This window comes from Myotis daubentonii, chromosome 7 (assembly GCF_963259705.1).
Source record: "Myotis daubentonii chromosome 7, mMyoDau2.1, whole genome shotgun sequence".
NCBI lineage: Eukaryota > Metazoa > Chordata > Mammalia > Chiroptera > Vespertilionidae > Myotis > Myotis daubentonii.
Genome location: NC_081846.1, coordinates 48,751,693 through 48,776,209, shown reverse-complemented (window position 1 = coordinate 48,776,209; position 24,517 = coordinate 48,751,693). Strand labels below are relative to the sequence as shown.

The 24,517-nt window shown below is 40.8% G+C and overlaps 1 protein-coding gene across 2 annotated transcripts in view; it reads left to right on the top strand.

The window, feature by feature from the left end:
• NOSTRIN (nitric oxide synthase trafficking) overlaps nucleotides 1–24,517 on the top strand; it is a 54,174-nt gene that overhangs the window by 20,739 nt on the left and 8,918 nt on the right. For both annotated transcript variants that reach the window (XM_059704211.1, XM_059704212.1), the window contains exons 4-12: nucleotides 821–883; nucleotides 1,067–1,148; nucleotides 3,281–3,343; nucleotides 5,880–5,978; nucleotides 12,947–13,072; nucleotides 17,099–17,197; nucleotides 17,295–17,420; nucleotides 21,284–21,392; nucleotides 22,437–22,522. In XM_059704211.1, coding sequence (XP_059560194.1) covers nucleotides 821–883; nucleotides 1,067–1,148; nucleotides 3,281–3,343; nucleotides 5,880–5,978; nucleotides 12,947–13,072; nucleotides 17,099–17,197; nucleotides 17,295–17,420; nucleotides 21,284–21,392; nucleotides 22,437–22,522 — 853 coding nt within the window. The remainder of the gene's footprint in view (nucleotides 1–820; nucleotides 884–1,066; nucleotides 1,149–3,280; nucleotides 3,344–5,879; nucleotides 5,979–12,946; nucleotides 13,073–17,098; nucleotides 17,198–17,294; nucleotides 17,421–21,283; nucleotides 21,393–22,436; nucleotides 22,523–24,517) is intronic.

The following is a 24,517-nucleotide window of genomic DNA, read 5'->3' as shown; positions in this document are numbered from 1 at the left end:
AGCATACAGTAAGTCCTTTGTTGTGCCTGGCTTGGATAAGCAGAAAATCTGGCATCCTTTGACCTAGTTCTCCCATTAAATAACTATAGGGTTAAACCTAAGTCATTTGAGGCAAAACCTCTGCACCATCACGATTTCAGTAAGGGCATCCATCTGTCTCTCCCCCACTCCCCCCTCCCCCCCCCCCCCATCAAACTCCACACAGGCCTCTGTACCTGAGGTTACTGATGCAACTGTGCTTATTATCCTGACTTTTGAAGTCTGCTGTGAGCTAGGCCTCTTCCGTAGGAGAAAATAGTATCACCCGTCCTAATCCTCCCTCTGTGCTGCTAAGGACAGGGCAGTGCCGTCCATCTGTTAAATTGAGACATTGCTCAAAAGACAGTAAAATATCTGAGTAGTTGTCCTAACAGGATTGAAACCCCAATGGCAAGAGCAGCACACAGGCTGTGATCAGGGCTCTCGAGTCCTGTCACTTAACTTCTCTGAGCCTCAGTTTATTATCAGTGAAATGAGGAGCCTGAGAAGGTTGTAAGGGCCTTCTGCCCCTAGCATGCTGTCCCCTCCTGCTCTACGTGCCTTCTCAGCCTTCGCTACTTTATTTCCCCAATTTTCTACAGACATGAAATAGGAAATGAAAATCACGATGACAAATGCCTGAAAACTAGCAGTTTCTGTAATGAGTCCAGTGCAAATAAACTTGTTGGCAGCATTTAACACCATGGAGAAACTGAGATAAGATTAGGGATATGAGTGCAATTACTGAATGCAATGAATCTGACTTTCTGGGAAAATGACGCCCGCTTGTCTTTGCCTCCAGCTGTGTCGCCAGTGCGTGGGCCTGGGTCTCGGAGGGCATGAAGTCTGCAGCAGACCTGCATCAGTGAGTGCTCCCACCCCAGCCCTGCTCCAACCCCAAAGGGAGTGGTAAATATTTAATGTCGGTGTGCAACCATACTCCACTTCAATCTGGCCATAACACACCATTTTATTTCCCCAGAAAATAATTTGGAAAGTAGATATAAATCCTAATACTATACTTGTGTCTCTCATGTTCCATTTCCAGAAAACTTGGCAAAGCAATTGAGTTGGAAGCAGTAAAACCAACTTATCAAGTCCTGAGTGTACATGAGAAGAAGAGAAAATCAGTGAGTCAAAACCTTTCTCCCCCGTTTAAGCAAGATTTCTGTCTTTGGCTCAGGAAGTAAAAGGTGATCTAAAAATGATACTAGGTTTCAGAAATCTGTCATAAAAATAAAAAGAAACCCCAAAACGTTATATGGAAGATGTTTGTTAAAACACTTTTCTAATGGTGAAAAGCTGGAAACTTCTTCATCCAAAAATAAATTATGATAAATTCAAGCAATGGACTACTATATAACCATTAAAGGTGTTATTATAGAAGAATTTAATGACTTGGGGATTTTTTTTTTACTACATAGTATAAAATTAAAAAGCAGGATTAAAAATATGTCTAAATTACCTCAATTTTGTAAAATATGTGTATATATGCAAATAAAAATATCTGGAAGAACCCCCCCCCCACTGTTAATATAAATTATCTCTAGACAGTAGGATTAGAGGTTATTCTTATTTCATTTTTTGTATTTCCAATGAATAGATAATCCTTTTATAAATAAAAAATTATAAACACATTTTTTTTAAAAAAATGTTGTTCTCTGCTTATCAGCTTAGAATTATGTAAAGGCAATGATAGTTATAAATCCTCAAACAGCCTGCAATTGAAGAAAAATAACTAAGCAATTCTTTCAGAGGCAAAGGTCCTCGTGCATAGCGTATTCTCTACACTATTTGTGTAGCTTTCCTGCTACAGTTTCATTTGTGCTCATTTTCCTCCTATTGATGTGTCATACAGTTGTTAAACACTTTCAAATATATTTTCAGGCAACATAGGGGTGTTACATAAAAGTTGCTTAGCTCTGATAGGGGTGGGTCATGGGCACTATTTCAAGACCAGGTGCAGGCCAGAAGTTCTGAAGCAATGACAGGTGATCCTTGTGAAGGGAAGTAGGTCAATAGGATGAGGGGATTTGTAAAAGCCTTGATGGCAGAAAAATGATTTTAAGAAATTTATTCAAACTCATTAAACTCAGTCAGGAAATGGAACTGATGTTGGTGTGGCCATACCTGTGTTTTTACCAGAATGGATGTTCTACTGAGGGCTAGGGTGATGGGGAAAATTTGCAGTAATTATTAGAAAGCAGTATAATCATCTACCTTTGCAAAACAACTTAATAAAATCCAAACACAAATCTATATTTCATTCATCAATAATTTTTTACACCACATTATAGTACGATCATTACTAGCATTTCCTTAGTACTTACCACAAATTAGTCCCAGTACTATAATCATTATCATAGGACCTTAGATAATTAATGTCATGATCCTTCAAGCTGCTGTTTTAGTTTGAAATCTTTTCAGCTTTGCCCTTCCCTCCGGCAACCCCACCATCCCTCCCACTCTCACACAAAAGATAAAAGATTAGAATTTTTTTAAAAAAGTGAACTCATTCCATACTTCAGTCACATACATAAAGCATAAAGTTATTTTCATTGTATTTGTTACAATAAAGCATATATTCCAAATTTAATCAACTGGGAAAAATCAAAGTGCAGTATTGCTGGATCTCCAGCTGGTTGAATGATGTCTGATCTGTGGGTCTGGGAAAAGGTCAGTGGTCCAGGAACAAAGGTTCTGCCCTAACTTAAGTTCCACCTCCAGGCGGGTTGCCTAGATCCAGTTTCATCACTACTATTATTGTCTCATTGGCTGTTTAAAGTCGGGGGGGAGGGGGAGGGGAGAGTTAATTATGATTAAGAATTCAGTCTCTTTGAAATTAAAACAATATTCACTTCAGAAGCAGTGGGGCACTTAGTAAAATTAGCACTGTTAGGACTGATGCCAGTTCTCATGGTGGTAAAGGTTGAGCCACATGGAATGATGCTGAAGAGGAAATGATGGGACTGGATGTGACACCAAATGATGCAAGATCCTCCTCCACACAGACTGTGCACATTTACGTTGTTTTCATGTGGTTATGTGTTAGAAATAATTATTTTACCAAATGCATCAGGCTAAATTCTGTCGAGAGCTTCTTGATAGGGGGAAAGATGGCTACTTTTCTCAGGAAATATGTCCACTGTAGGATTTCAGCATTTCTATGAATTGTGATAGTGATTGCACTACAACTAATAAGCCAGTACCATGACTCAACAAGAAGACAGCAAAAACAATTTTCCTTTTTTCTCTCCCATAGCTTGATAACGAAGTTGAAAAGACAGCAAATCTTTTCATTAGCAACTGGAATCAACAAATTAAGGCAAGTAACACAAATATCTTCTGTGTGAACTCAGTTTTTAGGATTGAAGTTTTTTTGCTTTTGCACAAATGTGCTAATGTGTTTTAGTGTTAGTATTTCTAAGCACTAATTGAAGAGAAAAATGCTTCCTCGCCTGAGTTATTATATATCTTTCAACTCAACCAATGGAAGAGCAGGGCTCTAAATATGGTAATTTATAGCCAACACTTACATAGCATTTATTGTGTGCCAAGAGCTATATACTATATTATCACAGCAACCCATTGTGGTATGTGACCTTGCATTGTCCCATTTTAAAGATGGCTGAGGAAACTGAGATACAGAGAGCTAAATAATTTGCCCAAGGTCACAGGGCTGGTTAATGCTTGAGTCAACAAGTGTTACAAGTTGTTGGGCTCCAGGGTCACAACTCTTAATCATTCACTATACTGACCTCCTCTCTGTATAATTAGCAACTTAGGGCAAGTGGCCAATACTATCTGAGTTTTGGTTTTATCCTGTAGAAGGGCGTTTGTCTCACTGGTGAGAGTGCCAAGGGATGGGTAGTGACACATAAAGGGAAATGCATATAAGTATTGATTCCACAAGTCTGTGGTCCACTTCTTGTGCACCACACTGCACTAAGAGGTGGTTCTTGCTTCCAAGCAATTTTAAAATTCATTGATAGGCAACATGTGCAGGAAATAGTGAATGAATTCTAAGGAAAGGAATTATGCTCTGATGTGAGAATGTAGAATATGTCATTATAGGTTCTTAAGCAGAGATAATAACAGATGGAACCCATATGTATGTGCAGAAGATTATTCTGGAACAATCCAGTTGAAGGGGAATTCATTTTGAGTAGAAAGGACTAGAGAGGGAATCTGTCAAGAAAACCCAAGGTCCCTCTTTGAAAGGTCTTGTGCTCCAAAAGTTGAAATTATCCTTTTTTATTTCCAAGGTGTCAGATCCCAAAGAGAACAGTCCCAGGTACACAGCCACCCATGTATGTAAATAACTAGAGACGTCCTCAGAAACAGGCAGCCCCATGTCAGCCCTCCGTGTTGCCCCTGAAGCTTCTGCTGAAATCAAAGGCTCCAGGAGATCAAAGACATTCCTAAGAAATGTTTGAGATAAATGGGTTTCTATACCCACAACAGAAGTACTGCTAAAAGTAGGCTCATGAGAATCACATCCACAATGCATATTTCACAGTCTCATAAACAGCATCCAGTCATTTGTTTTTAGTTTTGCTCTTGATTTTATAAGCTTTCTTAAACAGAATTTGTTTTTAAAAATCCATTCTCTAATTATTCAGCTTTCGTGGGAAATTCAATATAAATGGACCAGAAGGGAGAAGCCATGCTCCGCAGCTGCAATAGCTTTCAAGAACAAAAAGCATCTTTTGTTTTTCCAAGTTTTCCCCAAATAATTTTTCCAAATAAGAATAGATTTTATTTTTTTATGAAGAGTGACAGAGAAATTAGAGAACATTAAAATTCTTGAGCTGTAGTAATTGTCTCCCCAGTTACAATTCAAGGGATTCAGCATGTCAGTAATGAAGTGCAGTCTGTTCTGGGGACACAGATGAAAGCCTTAAAGGGCCAGAGCTCTTGCCTCACACTCTCATTTATCTGTGGACATGTGACCAACTGAAGGCAGAGGAAGTAGGCCTAGGAGTTTTTTGCTCCTTGAATTCCCTTTTGTGGAAACTTCATAGATTTAGAGACTTTCAGAAGCCTTTGCCTCTGATCCCTAAGGAAGGAGAGACCTGAGCCTTTCCCTTCATTATCTGGTTTTACGGTTCTTGCAATCTTGAGGTGGAGAAAACTACACCGTCTTTCAGTCAACCCGGTTTCTGAAACAGGCTGAATCCAATTCAAACTGAATTCTGTTTAGTTCATCTCTGGAGCATCACCTCCTGCCAAATTGGAACTGTTGGAATAGAAAACGATCACCTGGATCATGACCTACTGTGAGGCTGAGGGGGGCTTTGAATGTTTCTTTCTTCCCATCGCTCCCCACCCCCACCCTCTTCCCACAAATGCAGGTCATGTCACAAGATGCCAGGCAAATGCCCAGCTCTCAAGCCTGGTCATCAGGTGGCACGATTCCCCCTATGCTTTAAGTTTTAAGAAAGCATCTTAAAGCAACCTCAATTGTGGCCCAGGCCGATTTAAAAGAATGACGCAGGCAGTCTTCCATGTTTGTCGTGTTACTCTTTCTTTGTGGTAGAGCCCTCCCTTCCTTCATGTTAGCTAGAATAACATTTTGGAGGCTTGCAGGCCTTTGGTGATCTAGCAAAATGTATAACCCTCTTGAGTATACCCACTGTAATGAAAATATATTCAGTGGTTCTCAGGGTAAAACATTAGCCATTGCAATATTTTAGGCAGATTTTGAGGTGAGGGCAGAAATAAAGAACTAAAATATACACAATCATTCAAGCTAGCACATAAACATTGTCTTGTTTCAGAACAGAATATTTTTTCTCTTGATAACCGTTTTTGCTCCTTTTTTTCCTACTTTTCTATATGTTTTTTTTTTCCTTCTCTAGGCCAAAAAGAAATTAATGGAGAGTACCAAGAAGCATGAAGCACTTTTTCATCTTATAGAGAGCTCCAAGCAAACCATGACTGACAAGGAGAAGCAGAAGGTAAGGTGTCGTGGCCAACTGGATGCATGAGGTTTGGTGACAGATGGGCTCCTGGCCCTTAGCTATGAATACAAGAGCACGGGCTAATTCCCCTTCTGTGCGGGGTCTCTGCAGAGCCTAGTGCGACAGAGTATCAGAAGGGATCCTAAATCGTTCCTGGTCCACATATATTTGTAAAAGGTATTATTGACAGATGACAAATTAGACCAGTGGTGTCCATATTTTTCAATAGGGAACGCTATTATTAAATATCTCTCAGCTCATACTCCAAATAAGTAAAATATATATATACATATTCATATTTATTGTGTAGTGTACTTTATGTCATCTGTAATAATAGTACTTTATAAATTACTAGAGGCCTGGTGCATGAAAATTCATGTCCCTCAGCCCAACCTGCTCCCTCTCACAGTCCGGGAGCCCTCAGGGGCGGGAGGTGACCTGGCGATCAGGGGAAGGTGATGCCCTCATCACACCTCTGCTGCTGCCACTGCTGGCAGCACAAGCCTCAGCTGGCCCTGGTTACCTGCACCTCAGGCGGCCCTGGGCAGCTGGGCAACCGCCATCCAAGGCTTGCCTGTGCCTCAGGCGTCAGCTGGGCAGCCACCATCCAAGGTTTGCCTGCGCCTTGGGCTGGCCCTCAGTGCTGGGGGGCTGAGGTTACTAGGGGACTCCAGAGGCAGGCACGCTGGTGGGGCTGAAGGGACTGGTTGCCACCATCTTGTAGCTGTGGGCGCTGCCATCTTTGAGGGTGTGGCAGTCAATTAGCATATTCCCTCCTTATTGGCTTTGGGCGCTGCCATCTTTGCAATGGTGTGAGGGTCAATTAGCATATTCCCTCTTTATTAGATAGGATACTAATATGTTATGAACATTATAAAATAAAAAGTAGAAATGTTTGAAGGATGAGGTAAAGATGAAATAATATTTTAAATGATTAGCTAATCCTATATTTACATAATCATTAAGTGACAGCTCCGGCATAAATTACACACTAGGGGAAAGGTTCAGATTTAACCATAGTAAATATAAATTAATGTTTCTGATAGTCCTCTTGATTGTTTTAAATGTTTTGGCCACCTTCTTGTCAGATCTCAGTAGCCCATCCCAGTTTCCGCCTTTTCATGTGAGTGAGGACACACTCATTACCAGGAGCAGGAGAGAGCATCGGTTCCTGTGGCTTCATTATGCTGATATTGTTCATATTAGCACCAAACTGCAGCTTCTTGGCAGAAATCTTTTTAAGAGATTTGTGAATTTTGTGTACATTACCCTAATTAAAGCTAGATAGTAAGTCTATAAATCCACACGACACAGGCACCTGTCAATGACCACATGTCCCAGGATGTTGACATCTTTTCATGCTGTAAAATTCCCCCTCAGCCTCTAGGACACTTCAGAATCCACAGCTGTCCATGTGTTCACATCAATGTCAATTCAGATTTTAGATAAGAGTAAGCTTTAGGCAAAAATAAACACAAGCCCAAAATGGATTATCTTGCACACTTCTGTGGTATGTGCTGAGATTGGAAGGCTTTGAAATCATCAGTATCTTCTCCAAAAGATGGAGTGCCCCTAAGTCAATGCAGGCAGCACCGCTACAACCCAAAACATCCTTAAAAGAAAATTGTCATTGGAAGTTTTGCTATTATTTTATCTGAAGAAACTATTAGTTGAATAACTTAAATTCATTATTAGCAAGATATTACAAGGTTCTTTCTTCACACATCAATCTTCACAGTTTGAAATAATCATAAGTATTGAAAAATGAGACAGCTTCCAAGGAGGGGAAACCACAGTATGTTTCAGTGCTAGGCACCAGGATCAAATGTGGGCATTTGAAACCTACAGTAGAAGCTGGGGGTTTTTTTATTTTTCTTTTTTAAAAAAATATATTTGTATTGATTTCAGAGAGGGAGGAAGAGGGCGAGAGAGATAGAAACATCAATGATGAGAGAGAATCATTGATTGGCTTCCTCCTGCATGCTCCCCACTGGGGAATCAAGCCTGCAACCTGGGCATGTGCCCTGACCAGGAATCGAACCGTGACCCACTGGTTCATAGGTCAATGCTCAATCGCTGAGCCACTGCAGTCAGGCTAGAAGTTGTTCTTTCTTTCTTTCTTTCTTTCTTTCTTTCTTTCTTTCTTTCTTTCTTTCTTTCTTTCTTTCTTTCTTTCTTTCTTTCTTTCTTTCTTTCCCAGGCTAGAAGCTGTTCTCTCTCTTTCTTCCTTCCTTTCTTCCTTCCTTTCTTTCTTTCTTTCTTTCTTTCTTTCTTTCTTTCTTTCTTTCTTTCTTTCTTCTTTCTTTCTTTCTTTCTTTTTAAATATATTTTATTGATTTTTTACAGAGAGGAAGGGAGAGGGATAGAGAGTCAGAAACATCGATGAGAGAGAAACACCAATCAGCCGCCTCCTGCACACCCCCTACTGGGGATGTGCCCGCAACCCAAGTACATGCCCTTGATTGGAATTGAACCCGGGACCCTTGAGTCCACAGGCCGACGCTCTATCCACTGAGCCAAACCAGTTATGACTAGAAGCTGTTCTTTATTGATGTCAAGCAATCTATAATAATAAAAGTGTAATATGTTAATTAGACCGGACATCCTTCTGGATGTCCTTCCTTCTGGACAAAGCCGCAGTGGGCGGGGGCCTAGACAGAGGCGGCAGAGGCCCTCCTCAGTGGGCGGGGACCAGGTTCAAGGCCCTTGCACGAATTTTGTGCATTGGGCCTCTGGTCCTATATAATAAAAGACTAATATGCTAAGTGTCCAGTCGTCTGTTCAACCAATCAAAGCATAATATGCTAATGATATGCTAAGGCCACTCAACCATTTGCTGTGACTGGCCACCAGGGAGCAGACAGTCAACCAGTCGACCAGTCACTATGATGTGCACTGAGCACCAGGGGGCAGATGCTCCAACTGGTTGGTTAGCTTACTGCTGGGGTCTGGCCAATTGGGACTGAGCGAAATGGGTCAGACACAACCTGGAGCTCTCCTGCATTTCCTCCCTGACTGGCCAACCTCCTCTGTCCCTCCCTGGCCCCAATCATGCACAGGTGGGGTCCCTCAGCCTGGCCTGCACCCTCTCTCAATCTGGGACCCCTCGGGGGATGGCAGAGAGCCAGTTTCGCCCGACCCCACAGGCCAGGCCTAGGGACCCCACTGGTGCATGAATTCGTGCACCGGGCCTCTAGTAAAACAATAAAAACACGGGCAGCTAAGTGGTAAATTTCCTCTTCCTTCCCTCATTAGAAGCTTCCTTGGGAGACTGAAAACTACAGTCCTCTCTTGCCCTCCTTCAGCTAGTCCTGTGACCCTAAACTTTGGTTGTCATTACCTCACAGACCCCCACCGTCTTCATCACTTTATCTGTTAGCTTATTTTTTTAGTCCTGAAGCTAAACAGCTAAGGCAGCATTTATTTTCTCATCTCACGCCAAAGTGCCTGTGATTGCCAGCCTGAGCTGAGCTGCTCCATGCCGCTCAGCAATTCTTCCTGTTCCCCTGCTCAGCAGTCCTTGTTCTCACCAGAAGCTGATCTAAATCTCTATTCTCCTTGCACCTCCTTCCTCACCACCCACTCTCAGCAGACTATCTTGCCTCCTACCTCATGGAGTAAATAGAAATCAGCACAGCCACCTGCCTGCTGAAGTCACGTGTGCAATGAGACAGGCCGATTCTCCACATGCTCTGTTTCCCATCCCATCCCCTCTCTGAGACATGTCTCTTGATTATTCCCTTCTCCCCTGTATCTTGGAGATGCCCCTCTCCAACAATTCCTTCCCATCAGCCTTCTCAACTCCCCCCATCTTGGGAGAGTCAGGGAGACACCTTTCCATGACTCTATTCCTCTCCAGATATTATTTCTCCTTTTTACAGTAGGACTTATTGAAAGAGTTGTCTGTGCTGTGCCTTCACTTCCTCAAACCACCCAGTCAGCTTTCCTCACCGTTTTACTGAAAGTGCTTTTGCCGAAAACAATGTCATCCTTGTTGCTAAAGCCAATGGGTATTCCCAGTTCTTACCTTATGCTAACTTGGAAGCATTAAGCATTGATGACTTCCCCAATCCAGAAACAGTCTCTTCTTTTAACTTCAGCAACCTCTCACTCTTTTGGTTTTCTTATCTGGCAATATTTTCTTAACCTTCTTTACCGACTTCCCTTCTTCTGCCTGGCTTTTATGTACTGCTGCTCCTCATGGTTTCTCTCTGGGGCCTCATTCTGTCTCATTCTGCATGGTATCTTTGGTGTCCAACCCAATATTCTCAATATCAGGTACTCAAGAAGTAACTGGTATTCATTAAATATACTCTCATGGCTTCAACTAGCATATCTATGCTGACAATACCCACATTTATATCTTCAGCCCAAACCAGTCTCTAAACTGCATTCTGGTATATCAAATCCAACATCCAAAATTGGAACCATCACTTCCCTCTGATAAAAATATTTATTCTTGTGTTTCCTAGACCTTGGAATATCATCATTCTCCATATCCTCCCAATTCTAACTCCTAAACCAAATACTTTTTAAATTTATCTACTTGTATTTGTCCCCACTGCCACTACTCTGTCCCAGGCTGTCATGATCATTTCTTAGGTTATGTAATTGACAAGTTGGTCTCTTGACTTTCAGTGTTGCCTTTTTCTATCTATTTCCCATATACAAGTCAAACTGACTTTTCTGAAACTCAAATCTGAGCATATTATTCTCCTTTTAAAAGCCTTCAAAGTCTTTCCAGTGACCTCAGAATAAAATACCAACTCCTTTCTGTGGTCCTTAAGAGCTTCCCTGACCTTTGCCTGGTTCTCAGCATCATCTTTTGTTATTCTCCCTCTCAAACTGTGCTTTAACCTCTCTCTCACACACACACACACACAAATTTTTGTTTTGGTATCATGCCATGCTCACCAATTCCTACTTTATTTTACATTTTTTCACACAAGGATTATTTCTGTGAGCGCCCACTATGTGCCAAGTCTCAGCTTATATGTCATTGTAATTCCAAGGCTAGTTTAGCTTATATAACTAAATACTTATATCATCCTGGGCTCTATCCCACAGGGTAGTAATGTGGGTCCTGGCTAAAGAAGGAGTCTGTCTAGTTCCATTTTCTACTTCCAGAGCCTAGTACCTGACACACTGTGGCACCCAGTAAATGTTTGATGAGTGTATGAAATATTTGTTCCAGGAGAAAGAAAAGAAGAAAAAAAGTATGCAATCTTTGATAAATTTTAGTGAAGTTTTCTGAAAAGTTCCATAAATAAAATTTGTTTGTAAAGTTCCTGAAATAAGAATGTAAGAGTTGACATTCTTCTTTTCTATTGATTTGGGGTTATTTGCTATAAATTTGCTAAGCAGAAACTTCTAGTCAATAGCTATATAGTGTAGGCTGATGAATGTGAAGGGTCATTTCAAAAGTAACTTTGTTCTCATTGCTGGAGGTCTGAGTATTCTCGGTAAGAATCTAAGGACATAATTTAACAAAGTATAGCCATGGCGCACTTTCAGCCCTTTCACTAAATTGTTATCAGATTAAAATTCACAAGTTCATGTTTCTATAGGTAAATGTGATCCATTACACTTGATATACAAAACCCAGTGTGTCCTGTGTAAGTCATATATCAGAGGCCAGGGACAGTTGAATGGCTAGTATATCAATTGGAATAATAAAGTGAGTGGTGTTAATATTCAGAATATTGGATGAATGTTCTTTATTACTGAAACATTACTCAAAGTGTCCTTAAACATAAAGAGGGTCATTCTTAAAAGCCTTTGTCTCTGTCCTTGAAACTCCTAACTGTGTAAGTCAGAGGGATCCTGAATGCTCCTTAAATTCTGGTTTAAGGACCATTTGCATCAAAATTAACTGAGGAGGTAGTGAAAATTCAGATTTCCTGATCCCACTGCAGAACTACTGAGTCAGTATGACTACTGTGGGATCCCAAAAGTCTGCAATTTTACAAGCACCTTACATCATTCCTAGGCATATTAAAGTTTGAGAATCATTCATGTAGTACAACTTTTTCCTTTCTCAGAGACTTTAAATTACTTGTCTGAGCATTTTGAGAATCGATTTCAGCCACTCTGGTCCAGAGAGTTTTGTATTAGTTTGATTTTCCAGAAGATTTCACAACCAGAATGGTCAGTTTCGGTGACTGGCAAGAGGGGGCTCTTTGGGAAGGAGCAGATCACTGGGGAGTAGGATGCAAGCAAGGCATCTGTCAAGCTGTCCGTAACTTGCCGTGAACATTGACATGTGTCTCGCTCAGACTCTTCATTAGTAATAGTAATGCTCACTATGAGTGCTAACCCAGGTCTCAGGCAGTGTGCCACCTGCCTTACCCACATCACCTGCTTAAATCTTCAAAGCAACCCAGTGAAACAGGAATATCACTATCCCTATCACACAGATAAGAAAACTGGCTCATGAAGGTTAAGTAATTCACCTGCAGGACTCTAATCCTGAAATTTGATTTTGAAGTTATACTGCAGAGTTTATAGAGTGAAAGTAAAGTAAGGTTATTGGACCTTACTGGATGATAGCCAGGCCTCATCCTAGTTCTAAGTTATATGACCGCACATTTCCCTACCTGTCCTGGTAAGCAATGCCAGGGATGACAGGATTTACCAAATAAGACCACAGAAATTGTTAGTAGATTACAGTCTTGAGTTGGAGGTTGCTGATTTGATGAATGTGGGCACATCACATCATATTTAAGGACCTCGATTCCATCATATGAAAAATTGAAAGAATTGCACTGAAAGGTCTTTTGGTTTCCTTTCAGCTCTGACATCCATTTTTTTTCTGAAAGATCTTGGATTTTGTTGTCTATAGCTACTCTTTATGAATTTAGCTGGGAGGTGAGAAACATATCATTGGTATAAATGACATTATATGGAATTACAATGGGCTTTCATAAATGTGTTCTTGAATATGTGACTCTGATGTTTTACTTTAGCTCCTCAATAAATTGAAAAAATCGACTGAGAAATTGACAAAAGAAGATGAAAATTATTACCAAAAAAACATGGCCGGCTGTTCTACCAGACTGAAATGGGAAAACACGCTAGAAAACTGCTACCAAGTAAGTTATGCATTCACTTTTTTCTTCTTCCATGGAGCTTTGTGTGGCCTTGAAAATGGAGGTCGGATCTGTAGTTATATAACCTGATGATCTCTGCCCTTAGCTGTGGCCATCAGTCCTATTGTGACTTTACACAAATGACATTACTTCTCATTGTTGTAATTCCTCCATGGATACAACAACCAGTGAATATTTATTGAGTATCATTGGCCAGGATTCCAGTCCTAAGTTCTCAATGGACACAGTAATGCTCAGCCGATTTCGAAAAGTGCTGCCAAAGGAAAATGTAAATTCAGGCTTAATGATTAGGTATTCCGAAATGAGTTTTAGGCCTGGAAGCTGATTCATACAGTATACACTTGAGAATTTCTTTGCATCTCAGACATTGTGTTGGACGCTGGATATCTATAGCAATGAATAAAGTACCATTTCAATACTTTATGGGGATGTGTGCAATTTAGCAGCAAAGAAGATATACAAAGGAAGAATTCAGTCATCCAATAAAATTCAAAAGGTATGAACATGCAAATCATAGAAGTGAAAATCAAATTACTAGTTAACATATGAAATGATGCTTACCCATTTGGCAAAAATTTTATTTACTTTATTATTTTTTTTCTTTTTAAAAATGTATTTTTCAGTTACAGTACATTTAGTAAACATTTTAAAGTGATGATATGATAATTTAGAACTAAATACCTAGGGTGCTTGTTATGATTCAGATTCCTGAGCACCTCCCTAGAACAGGTGGGTCACAGAACTTCTGAATAACTTTAGGACAGGGTCTAGGTGATTGCTAGGATACTAAAGTTTGAGAGTTCCTGCTCTATAAAGAGCATGTTGTTTAAGGCAAGCTCCTCAGGTAATGTAAACTAGAAGGCCAGGACAGCAGTAGGAACTGAATAAAGAGTGTGAATTAGCCTGGCCATTGTGGCTGGGTTGGTTGAGTGTCAATCCATGCACCAAGAGGTCACCTTTTCGATTCCCTGTCAGGCACATGTCTGGCTTTTGGGCTCAATCTCCAGTACAGGGTGAGCAGGAGGCAGCCGATGAATGTGTCTATCTTTCCCTCTCCCTCTCTCTCTCTAAATTCAATAAGAACATTTTTTTTAAAAAAGAGTGTGAATTATTATGATGTCTTGGCCTCAGACAGGTTCTAAATCTGCGGTTTCTTGGTAACTCTGACAGCACTTTCTTCATATGTGCTATATCGCACTAGAGGACCATTTTAGGTCCTTCTTGAGTATCTTGCTTTTCTACTGCCTATTTTATTTTAAAAAAACCACACATGCAATATAATGGAAAGCAATAATTTATTACGTGAGATATTGACTTTCCCTTTGCACAGTGGAATTAATCTCAGCCTCTTTTCATGAGCGAACATAGATCATTTTAATGATTTCCCTGAGATGTAATTAAAATCTGTTAAACATTACCATCTCCATCAAGAGACACTGGTTATTCTAGTCTCAAACTGATGCTACTGGTTCAGCCCTTGCCAAAGTAAAGAAACAGCTGCCCACTGGTGATGCAATGTGTTCCTAATCCTGGCTTTTCTTTTCTTTCTTGTCCTCTGCTCATCATGGTGCTAAGGTAGAACAGCTGCTTTCTATGTCCTTTTCTGTCCTGTAAAGTCTCTCACTTTTGAAGTTGTCCCACTTGAGGTCCAAACCACTGAGCAGAATTTGTGTTGTGTATTTGTTAGGAGGCATATGGTTTCTTACCTTTGAAGAAACAATATGTTCGGTAGGCTGCTCTTCACGGTCTTTAATCCTGTATCTGGGAGAGCAAGAGCACCTGGCCACATTCAAATGGCTGGTGCCTGCAATTTTGGAGAAAGACTCTGGGGACCAACACCAGAAGCAAAGACAAATATTTGGTGCCCATTGACTTACAAAAATTGTACAGGTTCTAACTCCACAAAGAAGGTAGGTGGCCACGGGGAGCAGAGCTCCAGACTTTCTGATTCAAATGTCAGGACACTTGGCACAGGATAAAAATTTGCATGCGATTGACAAAGATATTCATAGTTATTGCCTGAGCGCAAAGGAATATTATTCAGCCTTTAGCAGGAAGGAAGGCCAGGACAGCAGTAGGAACTGAAAAAAATGAATAAAGAGTGTGAATTAGCCTGGCCATTGTGGCTGGGTTGGTTGAGTGTCAATTCATGCACCAAGAGGTCACCTGTTTGATTTGACTTTTTGCCACAGGATAAGACTTTTTGCTAAATGAAATAAGCCAGACAAAAGGGGACAAATACTGTATGATTCCTATTATATGAGCTAACTAGAGTAGTAAAATTCATAGAAGACAGAAACTAGAATGGTGGTTGCCAGAGGGGCTGAAGATGGGAGAATCAGGAGTTATGGCTTAATGAGTACACAGTTTCAGCGATGCAAGATGAAAAATGTTCTGGAGATAGATGAGGGTGATCATTGTCCAACAGTGTGAATGTACTTAATGACACTGCACTACACATTTAAAAATGGTTACAATGGTAAATTTTATGTCATGTAAATTTTTCATAATTAGAAAACAAGTAAATTTTAAAAATTTTTAAATGACTATATACTATACATGAAATAATAACAGAATGCGAATGCAGTCTGCTCAGGAGTATAAAGAAACGGCTTGCTGGATCAGGACAGTGGGCCCTCCAGGTGTGCCACAGAGGCAGCATGGGATAAGCCAATAAGCTTTGTGATCCCCCCCCGCCACCCTATCAGAGACCTTGAGATGTAGTCCATCCTTCTTGCTTCCTATGGTAATGTTACCCACCAATTTGCCCAAAACCTTCTTCATAAAAGACTATTGCTGGGTGGCAGTTACAGGAGAAACCAATCCTCTGGATGAAGGAGGAATGCCCAGGACTTGTCCTTACAAAAACAGGATGAGGAGCATGTTAGCTTAGACACCGGCCACCTCCGTCAAAGCCGAAGTCCTCTAGATACATACCAAGCTGCCCCCACAGGCTGGGGAATCCCCTGTATACTCCACCTGACCCAGATTTCTCCCACAATGCCTAGCTGCTGAACTTCTTTGAACTCCCTCAAAACAATCAGTCAGCAACTCAGCTAGCAGTGAGTGGCAAGAATCCAATAGCTAACTTTTCTGAAGTGTTAAGGGCTAACAAGGTAAGTGACCTCCCTCGCTTTCTTATTTACCCTTCCAGCTAAAAGGTATGAAACTCCCAGAGTGGAATTCTTGTCATTTCACTCAAAACGGGGAGGGTTTGTTCCCACCTTTAAACAGTGGTCTCTGACCCCCAGGCTTAATTTTAGGCCAGAATTATGAATTGATCAGACTTTGGGGTTCTGCTCATCAAATAGTTTCCTGAAGCAGAGAATTTGTGCCTCATCTTTGCCCCTGCAGAGACTAGCAGAATGCCTTCTATGACTGTAAACAATTCTAGAAATATCTAGTTTCTGACTACATTTTGGAGATATAGACATGGGTTTTACTGGGCTTCATTCTCTTTCTCTGGGACTCACAAATACTTTTCTCTTTTTTTAAAGGTATATATATTTTATTTATTTTAAAATATATTTTATTGATATTTTTACAGAGAGGAAGGGAGAGGGATAGAGAGTTAGAAACATTGATCAGCTGCTTCTTGCACACTCCCTACTGGGTATGTGCCCTCAAGCAAGGTACATGCCCTTGACTAGAATCAAACCTGGAACCCTTGAGTCCACAGGCCAACACTCTATCCACTGAGCCAAACCAGTTAGGGCACAAATGCTTTTCAAATGATTATTTTCTACCCTTTGTGAATGTCAGATAACCCACTGCATCCACCTCTATGCCTTTGGGCTGAAAAATCCTGGGGAAAGCATGCAATTTAAATAAATTCTAATGGAAGATAAATAGGAGAGATGCCAAGTCACATTCCTGTCCTGAAAATCTCTCCACCACAGTTTGGATATGACATAATCAAGAGACACAAACAGGACAATTTGCTCAGATGGGTGATTTCAGTTTTCCATGCCAACTGGCTGATCTTACCTCATTTTCCATTCTTTTCAGAACATCCTGGAGCTGGAAAAGGAAAGAATTAAACTTTTATGTAATAACTTGAATCAGTACACCCAACATATTTCTGTTTTTGGCCAAACCCTGACCACAGTGAGTAGTAAAGATGTCTCCATTTCTGGGATGCTTGGTAAGAACTAGCAGGAAACATGTCTTCAGCAACCTCCTTCTGCTTCCCTTGGCTTTGCAGTGCCACATGCACATTCATGGGGCCATCAGCAAGATCGATGTTGAAAAGGATATCCAGGCTCTCATGGAAGAAACTGCCATTTCATCTACAGAAAATAAATCTGAGTTCCTATTAACCGATTACTTTGTAAGTATGGATGGAAGGAAGTTCCATTAATGGGGAACCTTATTCAGGTACTGAGGGATTCCTGAAAAAAAAAAAAAATTGAGAACAATTGTAAAGGAAATATCTTGTGTGTTTTTAATGGAAAATATTGATTTTTTTTCCCCCATGGTTCAGATAAATTAAAAACAGTGTGGTTTATAAATAGGCAAAGGAAACATGTCTGGAAGGGAAGAAAGTCAAGGGTTTTCTACTGAATCTTCATACTTGGTCTTCTATGAGAATAATGCCAGGCACACATGTTTCATGACCTGTAAATAATCACTGTCTCTTCTTGGTTGTTATTGCTATATAACAAATCACTCCCAAACTTAATGGCTTACAGCAAGCACTTATTATCTCACAGTTTCTGTGGGTCAGGAATCCAGGTATGGCTTAACTGGGTGCCTCTGAGTCCCTCAGAAGACTGCAATCAAAGTGTCAGCCAGAACTGTAGGCATCTCAAAGCTCCACTGGGAAATGAACCGCTTCTAAGCTTACTCATGGCTGGAGCAGGCCTCTGGCTGACTGTTGGCAGGAGATAATATTTCCTTGCCAGGTGGTTCTCTCCTTAGGGCAGCACACATGTCAGCCTGCTTCCCCCAGAATTTTGATCCAAGAGAGACAAAGCCAGAATGCTCAAGATAGAAGCATAGTCTTTTATTAGCTAATCTCAGAAGTGATATCTCATCATATTTTATCTGTTAGAAGCAAGCCAGTAAGTGCAGCCCACGCTCAAGCTGCGGGGATTACACAAAGGCATGTATCCTAGGAGGTGGGAAGCGCCAACATTCTTCATGGTCCTTTTCTTTGAAATGCTTGGGCCAAATCACAGAGGCTAATTTTGAGGGTATTTGGATGACTCTACTATGTCATCTTTGCTAAAAACAGATCAGTGTCCTTGGTCAGAGCCCAGGCATCTTGTTTCTTAGCTATCTTGGAGTAAATTCTTTGTCTTCTGAATTCCTGACAACTCTTCCCTGGGCCTCTGCTAGATTTCATTCAGACTTCAATGGCCATATTGGGAAGCTTATATTTCTCTGCACATAGATAGGACCAACCCATTGGCCATGTCCTCCTATAGGATTAAAAGAGTAGCCAAAGTCAATATCCCAGGATCCACACTCAGGGAACAAGAGATGAGGGAAGAGAGAAAGGCAATTAGATCTGGGCACAGCAGTGAGCCCAGCACCTGGGAAGGCGACCAACCTTTCCTTTCCCTACCTTCCAAATAGCATCATGTGACAGCTATTTCTAAAATGAATCCTTTTTTTTTTCCTACCTTGGCAAAGGCAAAGCAAATTAACAATAGCAATGTCTTTTCAAAGCAGAGGTAGAGATCGGAGCAGAAAGGGAGATTGGATTATAATAGGAAAGTGCTTTCTTTTTTTTCTCTTCTTCCAAATAGTGTAGGTGATCCCTGGGATGAGAAAATATACAATAGAGTATATCTATTACTTTATTAAAAGGCTAATAAAAATGTCTCTATAGACCAGCGGTTCTCAACCTGTGGGTCGCGCCCCCTTTGGTGGTCGAACTACCCTTTCACAGGGGTTGCCTAAGACCATCCTGCATATCAGATATTTACATTACGATTCATAACAGTAGCAACATTACAGTTATGAAGTAGCAATGAAAATAATTTTATGGTTGGGTCACAACATGAGGAACTGTATTTAAAGGGCCAGAAGGTTGAGAACTACTGCTATAGACTAACCTATCAATAAAATAAGGGTCATTCTCCTTGAAAGTTTGACTAGGCTCCTATCTATATATATAAAAGGCTAATATGCAAAGTGTCCCCTCAGGAGTTCCACTGGGAGACCCAGAGTTTGATCGCTTGCTATGACATGCACTGACCACCAGGGGGTGGCACAGAATGAAGGAAGGCCCCAGTCAGCAGCTGGGGAAAGAAGGCCCTGGCTGGCAGCTGGAAAGAAGGCCCCATATGGCAGCTGGAAGGACCTGATTGGCCCTGATCACTGGTCAGGGCTAGGGACCCTACCCGTGCATGAATTTCATGTACCAGACCTCTAGCTGAAATATAAGGAGGCAGCCATGATAGATTATCTTTAATTGATGTGCTCATGGAATTTTTGGTTTCTATGAAATTTCAGTGCACCAGAACTAAAGACTACACGTCTGTTGTTTAAGAGAATGGACTGTATCTTCAAATGGAAAAATAGGATTTTCTTAATAGCCTTAAGGCAAAATGCCTCCAAAGTCTGACTTTATAGTCATGGCAGTAAGTGTAGAGGGACTTTTATGTAGTGCTATGAAATTTATGTGGGCAAGAGGTAAGACAGGAGAACAATCCAAGTACAAATATTGGAGGGCTGATGACCAGTGTGAAAATATTTATAAGGTCACTGTAAAGGCCATGTTCAAAGATGGTATCCATAGTTTTATATGCCTCTTCCAATATTAATCTTCTTTCTAACAAATATTTGGAAGAGAGGAAGAATTTAAGAAAACTAAAGGATAGTAGTAAACTCCATCCTCAAGGTGAGCCAGTAGTGATCTATCCTTAGAGATACATTTTTGAGCAATAGGTGTCCCAAGCAGACCAAGTGAAGTCTTGGACTGGTCTGACAGCCAGATTATAATGTGTGCTCCTCCAGCCAGGAAGGACAGGTTTGGAGTTAGGCATCCTTGTGGTTTAGTCAGATCTCCCGGGGGGGTGGGGGGGGGGTGACGTCACCTTGGGTTCTAAAGAAACTTCTTATAATTATGTAATACACAATATGTAAATAAAATATTTTCACCTGTACATTACATTTTTTAAAGGCTATTCATGTTGCTGTAAATCCTCAGCTCCCCTTTCTTCATGAAAATCTATCTAGAGCTAACCTTCGCCAACATTTGGGATCCCAGTTTGTCACTTTCCCTATCAGAGAAGTCCTGACTCCCTGACTCCTTCACTTCCATCTTTAGTCTCTTTCTCTCCCTCTGCTATGTGTACAGCCACCTTTCCATCTGACCCTGACATCCCCCATTTATATTCAACCCTTGAAATATGTATGTGGAAGTTCAGATTTTGTTAATGGTTTCTCCTAGCCTATGTGATAAAACCCCTACTTCTTTCTGCCCCCAAATCTGGCCTAACCTACCAGACAACTTTTTCTTTCACTGTGTTTGCTTAAGCAACTGGTCTGTTTACTGTTCCTGATACAGTTCTCACAGTCCTCCCTCTGTCCTTTGCTTGAGCCAATTCTTCTTCCTGGGTCACCCTTTGTCCTCCTTCCCCTTGACAGAAAAATCCTGGTTTAGTCTATAGCCTCCTCAAAGCTTTTGTGCCCGGGCCCTGGCCTTGGCGGGCCACACATTCCTGTCTGCTCCATTCATCAATGAACGTGGCCTCTTATGTTACACTTCAAGGCCTAATTATAAACCCACTCTGGGAAGAGCATTTGTGTTTCTGTTCAGGCATCCCCAGTAGCCAGCAACACAGAACACAAACATTTGCTCAGCTTGTTAAGCAATCCTAGCTCGAGGCATATATGTGATACTACATGGGGACTGTTAAAAGACTCTAACTTGAATAAAGATAGAGAGCAATGAGTATACAACAAATACATTTACTTGTCAAGTAACTATGAAAATAGCTACAGTAAGGCTCATCCTTCAAGAATAATTTGTTCTAAAGAAAGTGCTCAGCTAGGTACTTACAAGTTGTGAACAAGGAGATGATTTCTTATTAAGCAGGTCTCAGTTACTGGCTTTTTTTTTTTTTTTTTTACTTTTTTCTTTCAGTTAAAATTAAATAGTCAGTGACAGTCTCAGTGCAACTTGGAGAGAAAATTTTTTTCCCTATTAAGTTGTTAAATATCCTTTTTCTTCCCCTCAAGGAAGAAGATCCTAACAATGCAATGAATAAAGAGAGACAAAAGTCTTCAATAAAATCAAAACTGTCGAGACTGCAAAGAGATATTGAAAAAGCCTCAAGCGACCGGGAAGGTGTGTAATATGTCTGTGAACAGCCTGATAAGGGAAAGTATTTTCATTGAGAGTTGGGGAATACTGCTTTTGCTGATTGACACAGGGATTATCTCCTTTAAAGAATCACATGTCAAACCTAATTTGTATGAATAAAGAAAATTTTTTAAAAAAGAAAGGAGAGAATAAAAAACCAAAAACGATCCTTTGGTTTATCTGTGAGAGCTATGTAAGTTCTATACCACCTTTTCCAGAAAGATAGCATTTTTTAAAAATATTTTTTTGTTGATTTCAGAGAGGGAGAGAGAATCCTCAATCAGTTGCCTCCTGCACGCCCCACACTGGAGATCAAACCCACAACCCAGGTTTGTGCCCTGACCAGGAATTGCACCGTGAGCCCCTGGTTCGTAGGTCAACACTCGACCACTGAGCCATGCCAGCCCAGCAGAAATGTAGCATTTTACCATGTTTCTGGCATTGCTGGAATGAGGGACAATTCATTTGGTTTAAAACATAGTAAACTGTGCACAGGGCTTTGGGTTTTCTTGCCTGTTTCCTTTTAAACTAACGCTCTAAATGGTGTAAAGATCATTCCGATTAAATCCTGTTCTTAGAGGGGAGGCCTGTTAGAATGGGAAACCTCTCTAAAAGGATGCAGATAATATAAGCGACTCCCCACTTGTGACCGTGACATGTACAGCTTATTTTACATGAACCAGAACTACCGATTGCAATGGAGCACTTGACAGGAAATCCAAGAGAGTAAAAGTGTTTCCACATGTAAATATCATAGCAAGGGAAAGGTTAACCCTGTGGTAAATGTCAGGAACCCACCAGGAATGGGTCAACAAGGAGGAGTCATGAACTCATCTTGGAAAAATATCAGTCAAGACTCTTTAAGCACCAGCCAGCGTTTCTCACATTTCATTAAATGAAGGTAAAGGTCACCCATTCAGTAACAACTACCTACAGAAACAGCTCCAGCCATTTCGGAAATCCTTCTGGGCTCAGCTGTGTCCCCCCAGAGCAGGAGGATTGTGACCGAGAACACGATTTCATTTCCAGGACTCCGGCGAATGCTGAAAGCTTACTCCAACAACTCCTTCTCAGACCCGGCGAGCCAGAGAAGCACAGCAGCCCTAATGGAGGAGGTAAATATTGGCAGAGCACCGTTTCCTAGATTTAAGGATGAAACAGTTATTTTTAGAACGCTCGTTTGCCAGCCCATTTGGCCGCTGTTTGCCTTTCCTTTCTCATGACAGAACAATCTAGTCTGAGGCGTGTAGGGTCAGGTCCTTGGCAAGGAGTTTGAGGGATCTGGAAAAATCCGACTATTTAGAAACATTTGCTTCAGTTTCTTCCTAGGGGGAAAAAAAGTGCCTAAAATAGAGTTCTCTAAAATAGAATGATTCCTTCAGGGTCTGGAAACCATGCGTACTTGTAACCCAGTTAAGAAACGTGACCAAAAACACAGGTTCTACATTCAGAAAGGCCTCTGTTGCATCTATCTAGCTCTGCTGTTTACAGGGATCTGGGATAGCTTTAGTTTTCGCATCTGTAAAATGGGGATATTGGAACCTACCTCAAAGGGTTTTTGTGAGGATTAAAAATTATTTAGAAAATGCTAGCACAATGTGCAGAGGCAAGCTGAAAAACTAATTATTGATTAAAATGCTGTTTTTCATTCACTCCTCAACTAACATCCGGGTCTTCAGAATAACAGGAGGAAGGAAATATGTAGGAATTGATGGACAAGGTGGCAACTTCGGAGGAATTCACGTTAAAAAGGCAATTAGCAAAGACCTGTGACTTTAACAGAGGAATAAACACAAGCAGATGCTAGCACCCATGTGTGCAGGGTATGGGGTTTCCGCTGTGATTAGAGTGAGAGAATGTTGATAGGTTATCTTTTCTGAGAAAAATTCAGGAAGAGATAAAACTCTGTTGCAATAATGTTTTGAAGGATACAGGAAACTGGACGTGCTTCCTGCTTCCCTGACCTCGAATATAGCCTAATTCAATTATGAGTAGGTACCTAAAAATTCTGTCCAAACAGGCAATTTCAGTAGTTCTTTGGTGAAAATAGATGTATACAGGCACAATTTATCTGTTTCTTTTTTTTTAATTTTTTTAATTTTATTTTTTTTAATTAAATCTTTATTGTTCAGATTATTACATTTGTTCCTTTTTTCCCCCCCCCATAACTCCCCTCCTCCCAGTTCCCGCCCCACCCTCCACCCTCACTCCCCACCCACTGTCCTCATCCATAGGTGCTCGATTTTTGTCCAGTCTCTTCCCACATCTCCCACACCCCTTTCCCCCAAGGAATAGTCAGTCCATTCCCTTTCTATGTCCCTGATTCTATTATAATCAACAGTTCATTCTGATCATCAGATTATTTATTCACTTGATTCTTAGATTCACTTGTGGATAGATGCATATTTGTTGTTCATAATTTGTATCTTTACCTTTTTCTTCCTCTTCCTCTTCTTAAAGGATACCTTTCAGCATTTCATATAATCCTGGTTTGGTGGTGATGAACTCCTTTAGCTTTTCCTTATCTGTGAAGCTCTTTATCTGACCTTCCGTTCTGAATGATAGCTTTGCTGGATAAAGTAGTCTTGGTTGTAGGTTCTTGGTATTCATCACTTTGAATATTTCTTGCCACTCCCTTCTGGCCTGCAAAGTTTCTGTTGAGAAATCAGCTGACAGTCGTATGGGTATTCCCTTGTAGGTAACTGAGTTTCTTTCTCTTGCTGCTTTTAAGATTCTCTCTTTATCTTTTGCTCTTGGCATTTTAATGATGATGTGTCTTGGTGTGGTCCTCTTTGGATTCCTTTTGTTTGGGGCTCTCCGCGCTTCTTGGACCTGTAAGTCCATTTCTTTCACCAGGTGGGGGAAGTTTTCTGTCATTATTTCTTCAAATAGGTTTTCAATATCTTGCTCTCTCTCATCTTCTGGCACCCCTATAATTCTGATGTTGGTACGCTTGAAGCTGTCCCAGAGGCTCCTTACACTATCCTCGCATTTTTGGATTCTTTTTTCATTTTGCTTTTCCAGTTGGATGTTTTTTGCTTCCTCGCATTTCAAATCATTGACTTGATTCTTGTGCTCCTCTGGTCTGCTGTCAGGCGTCTGTATAATAT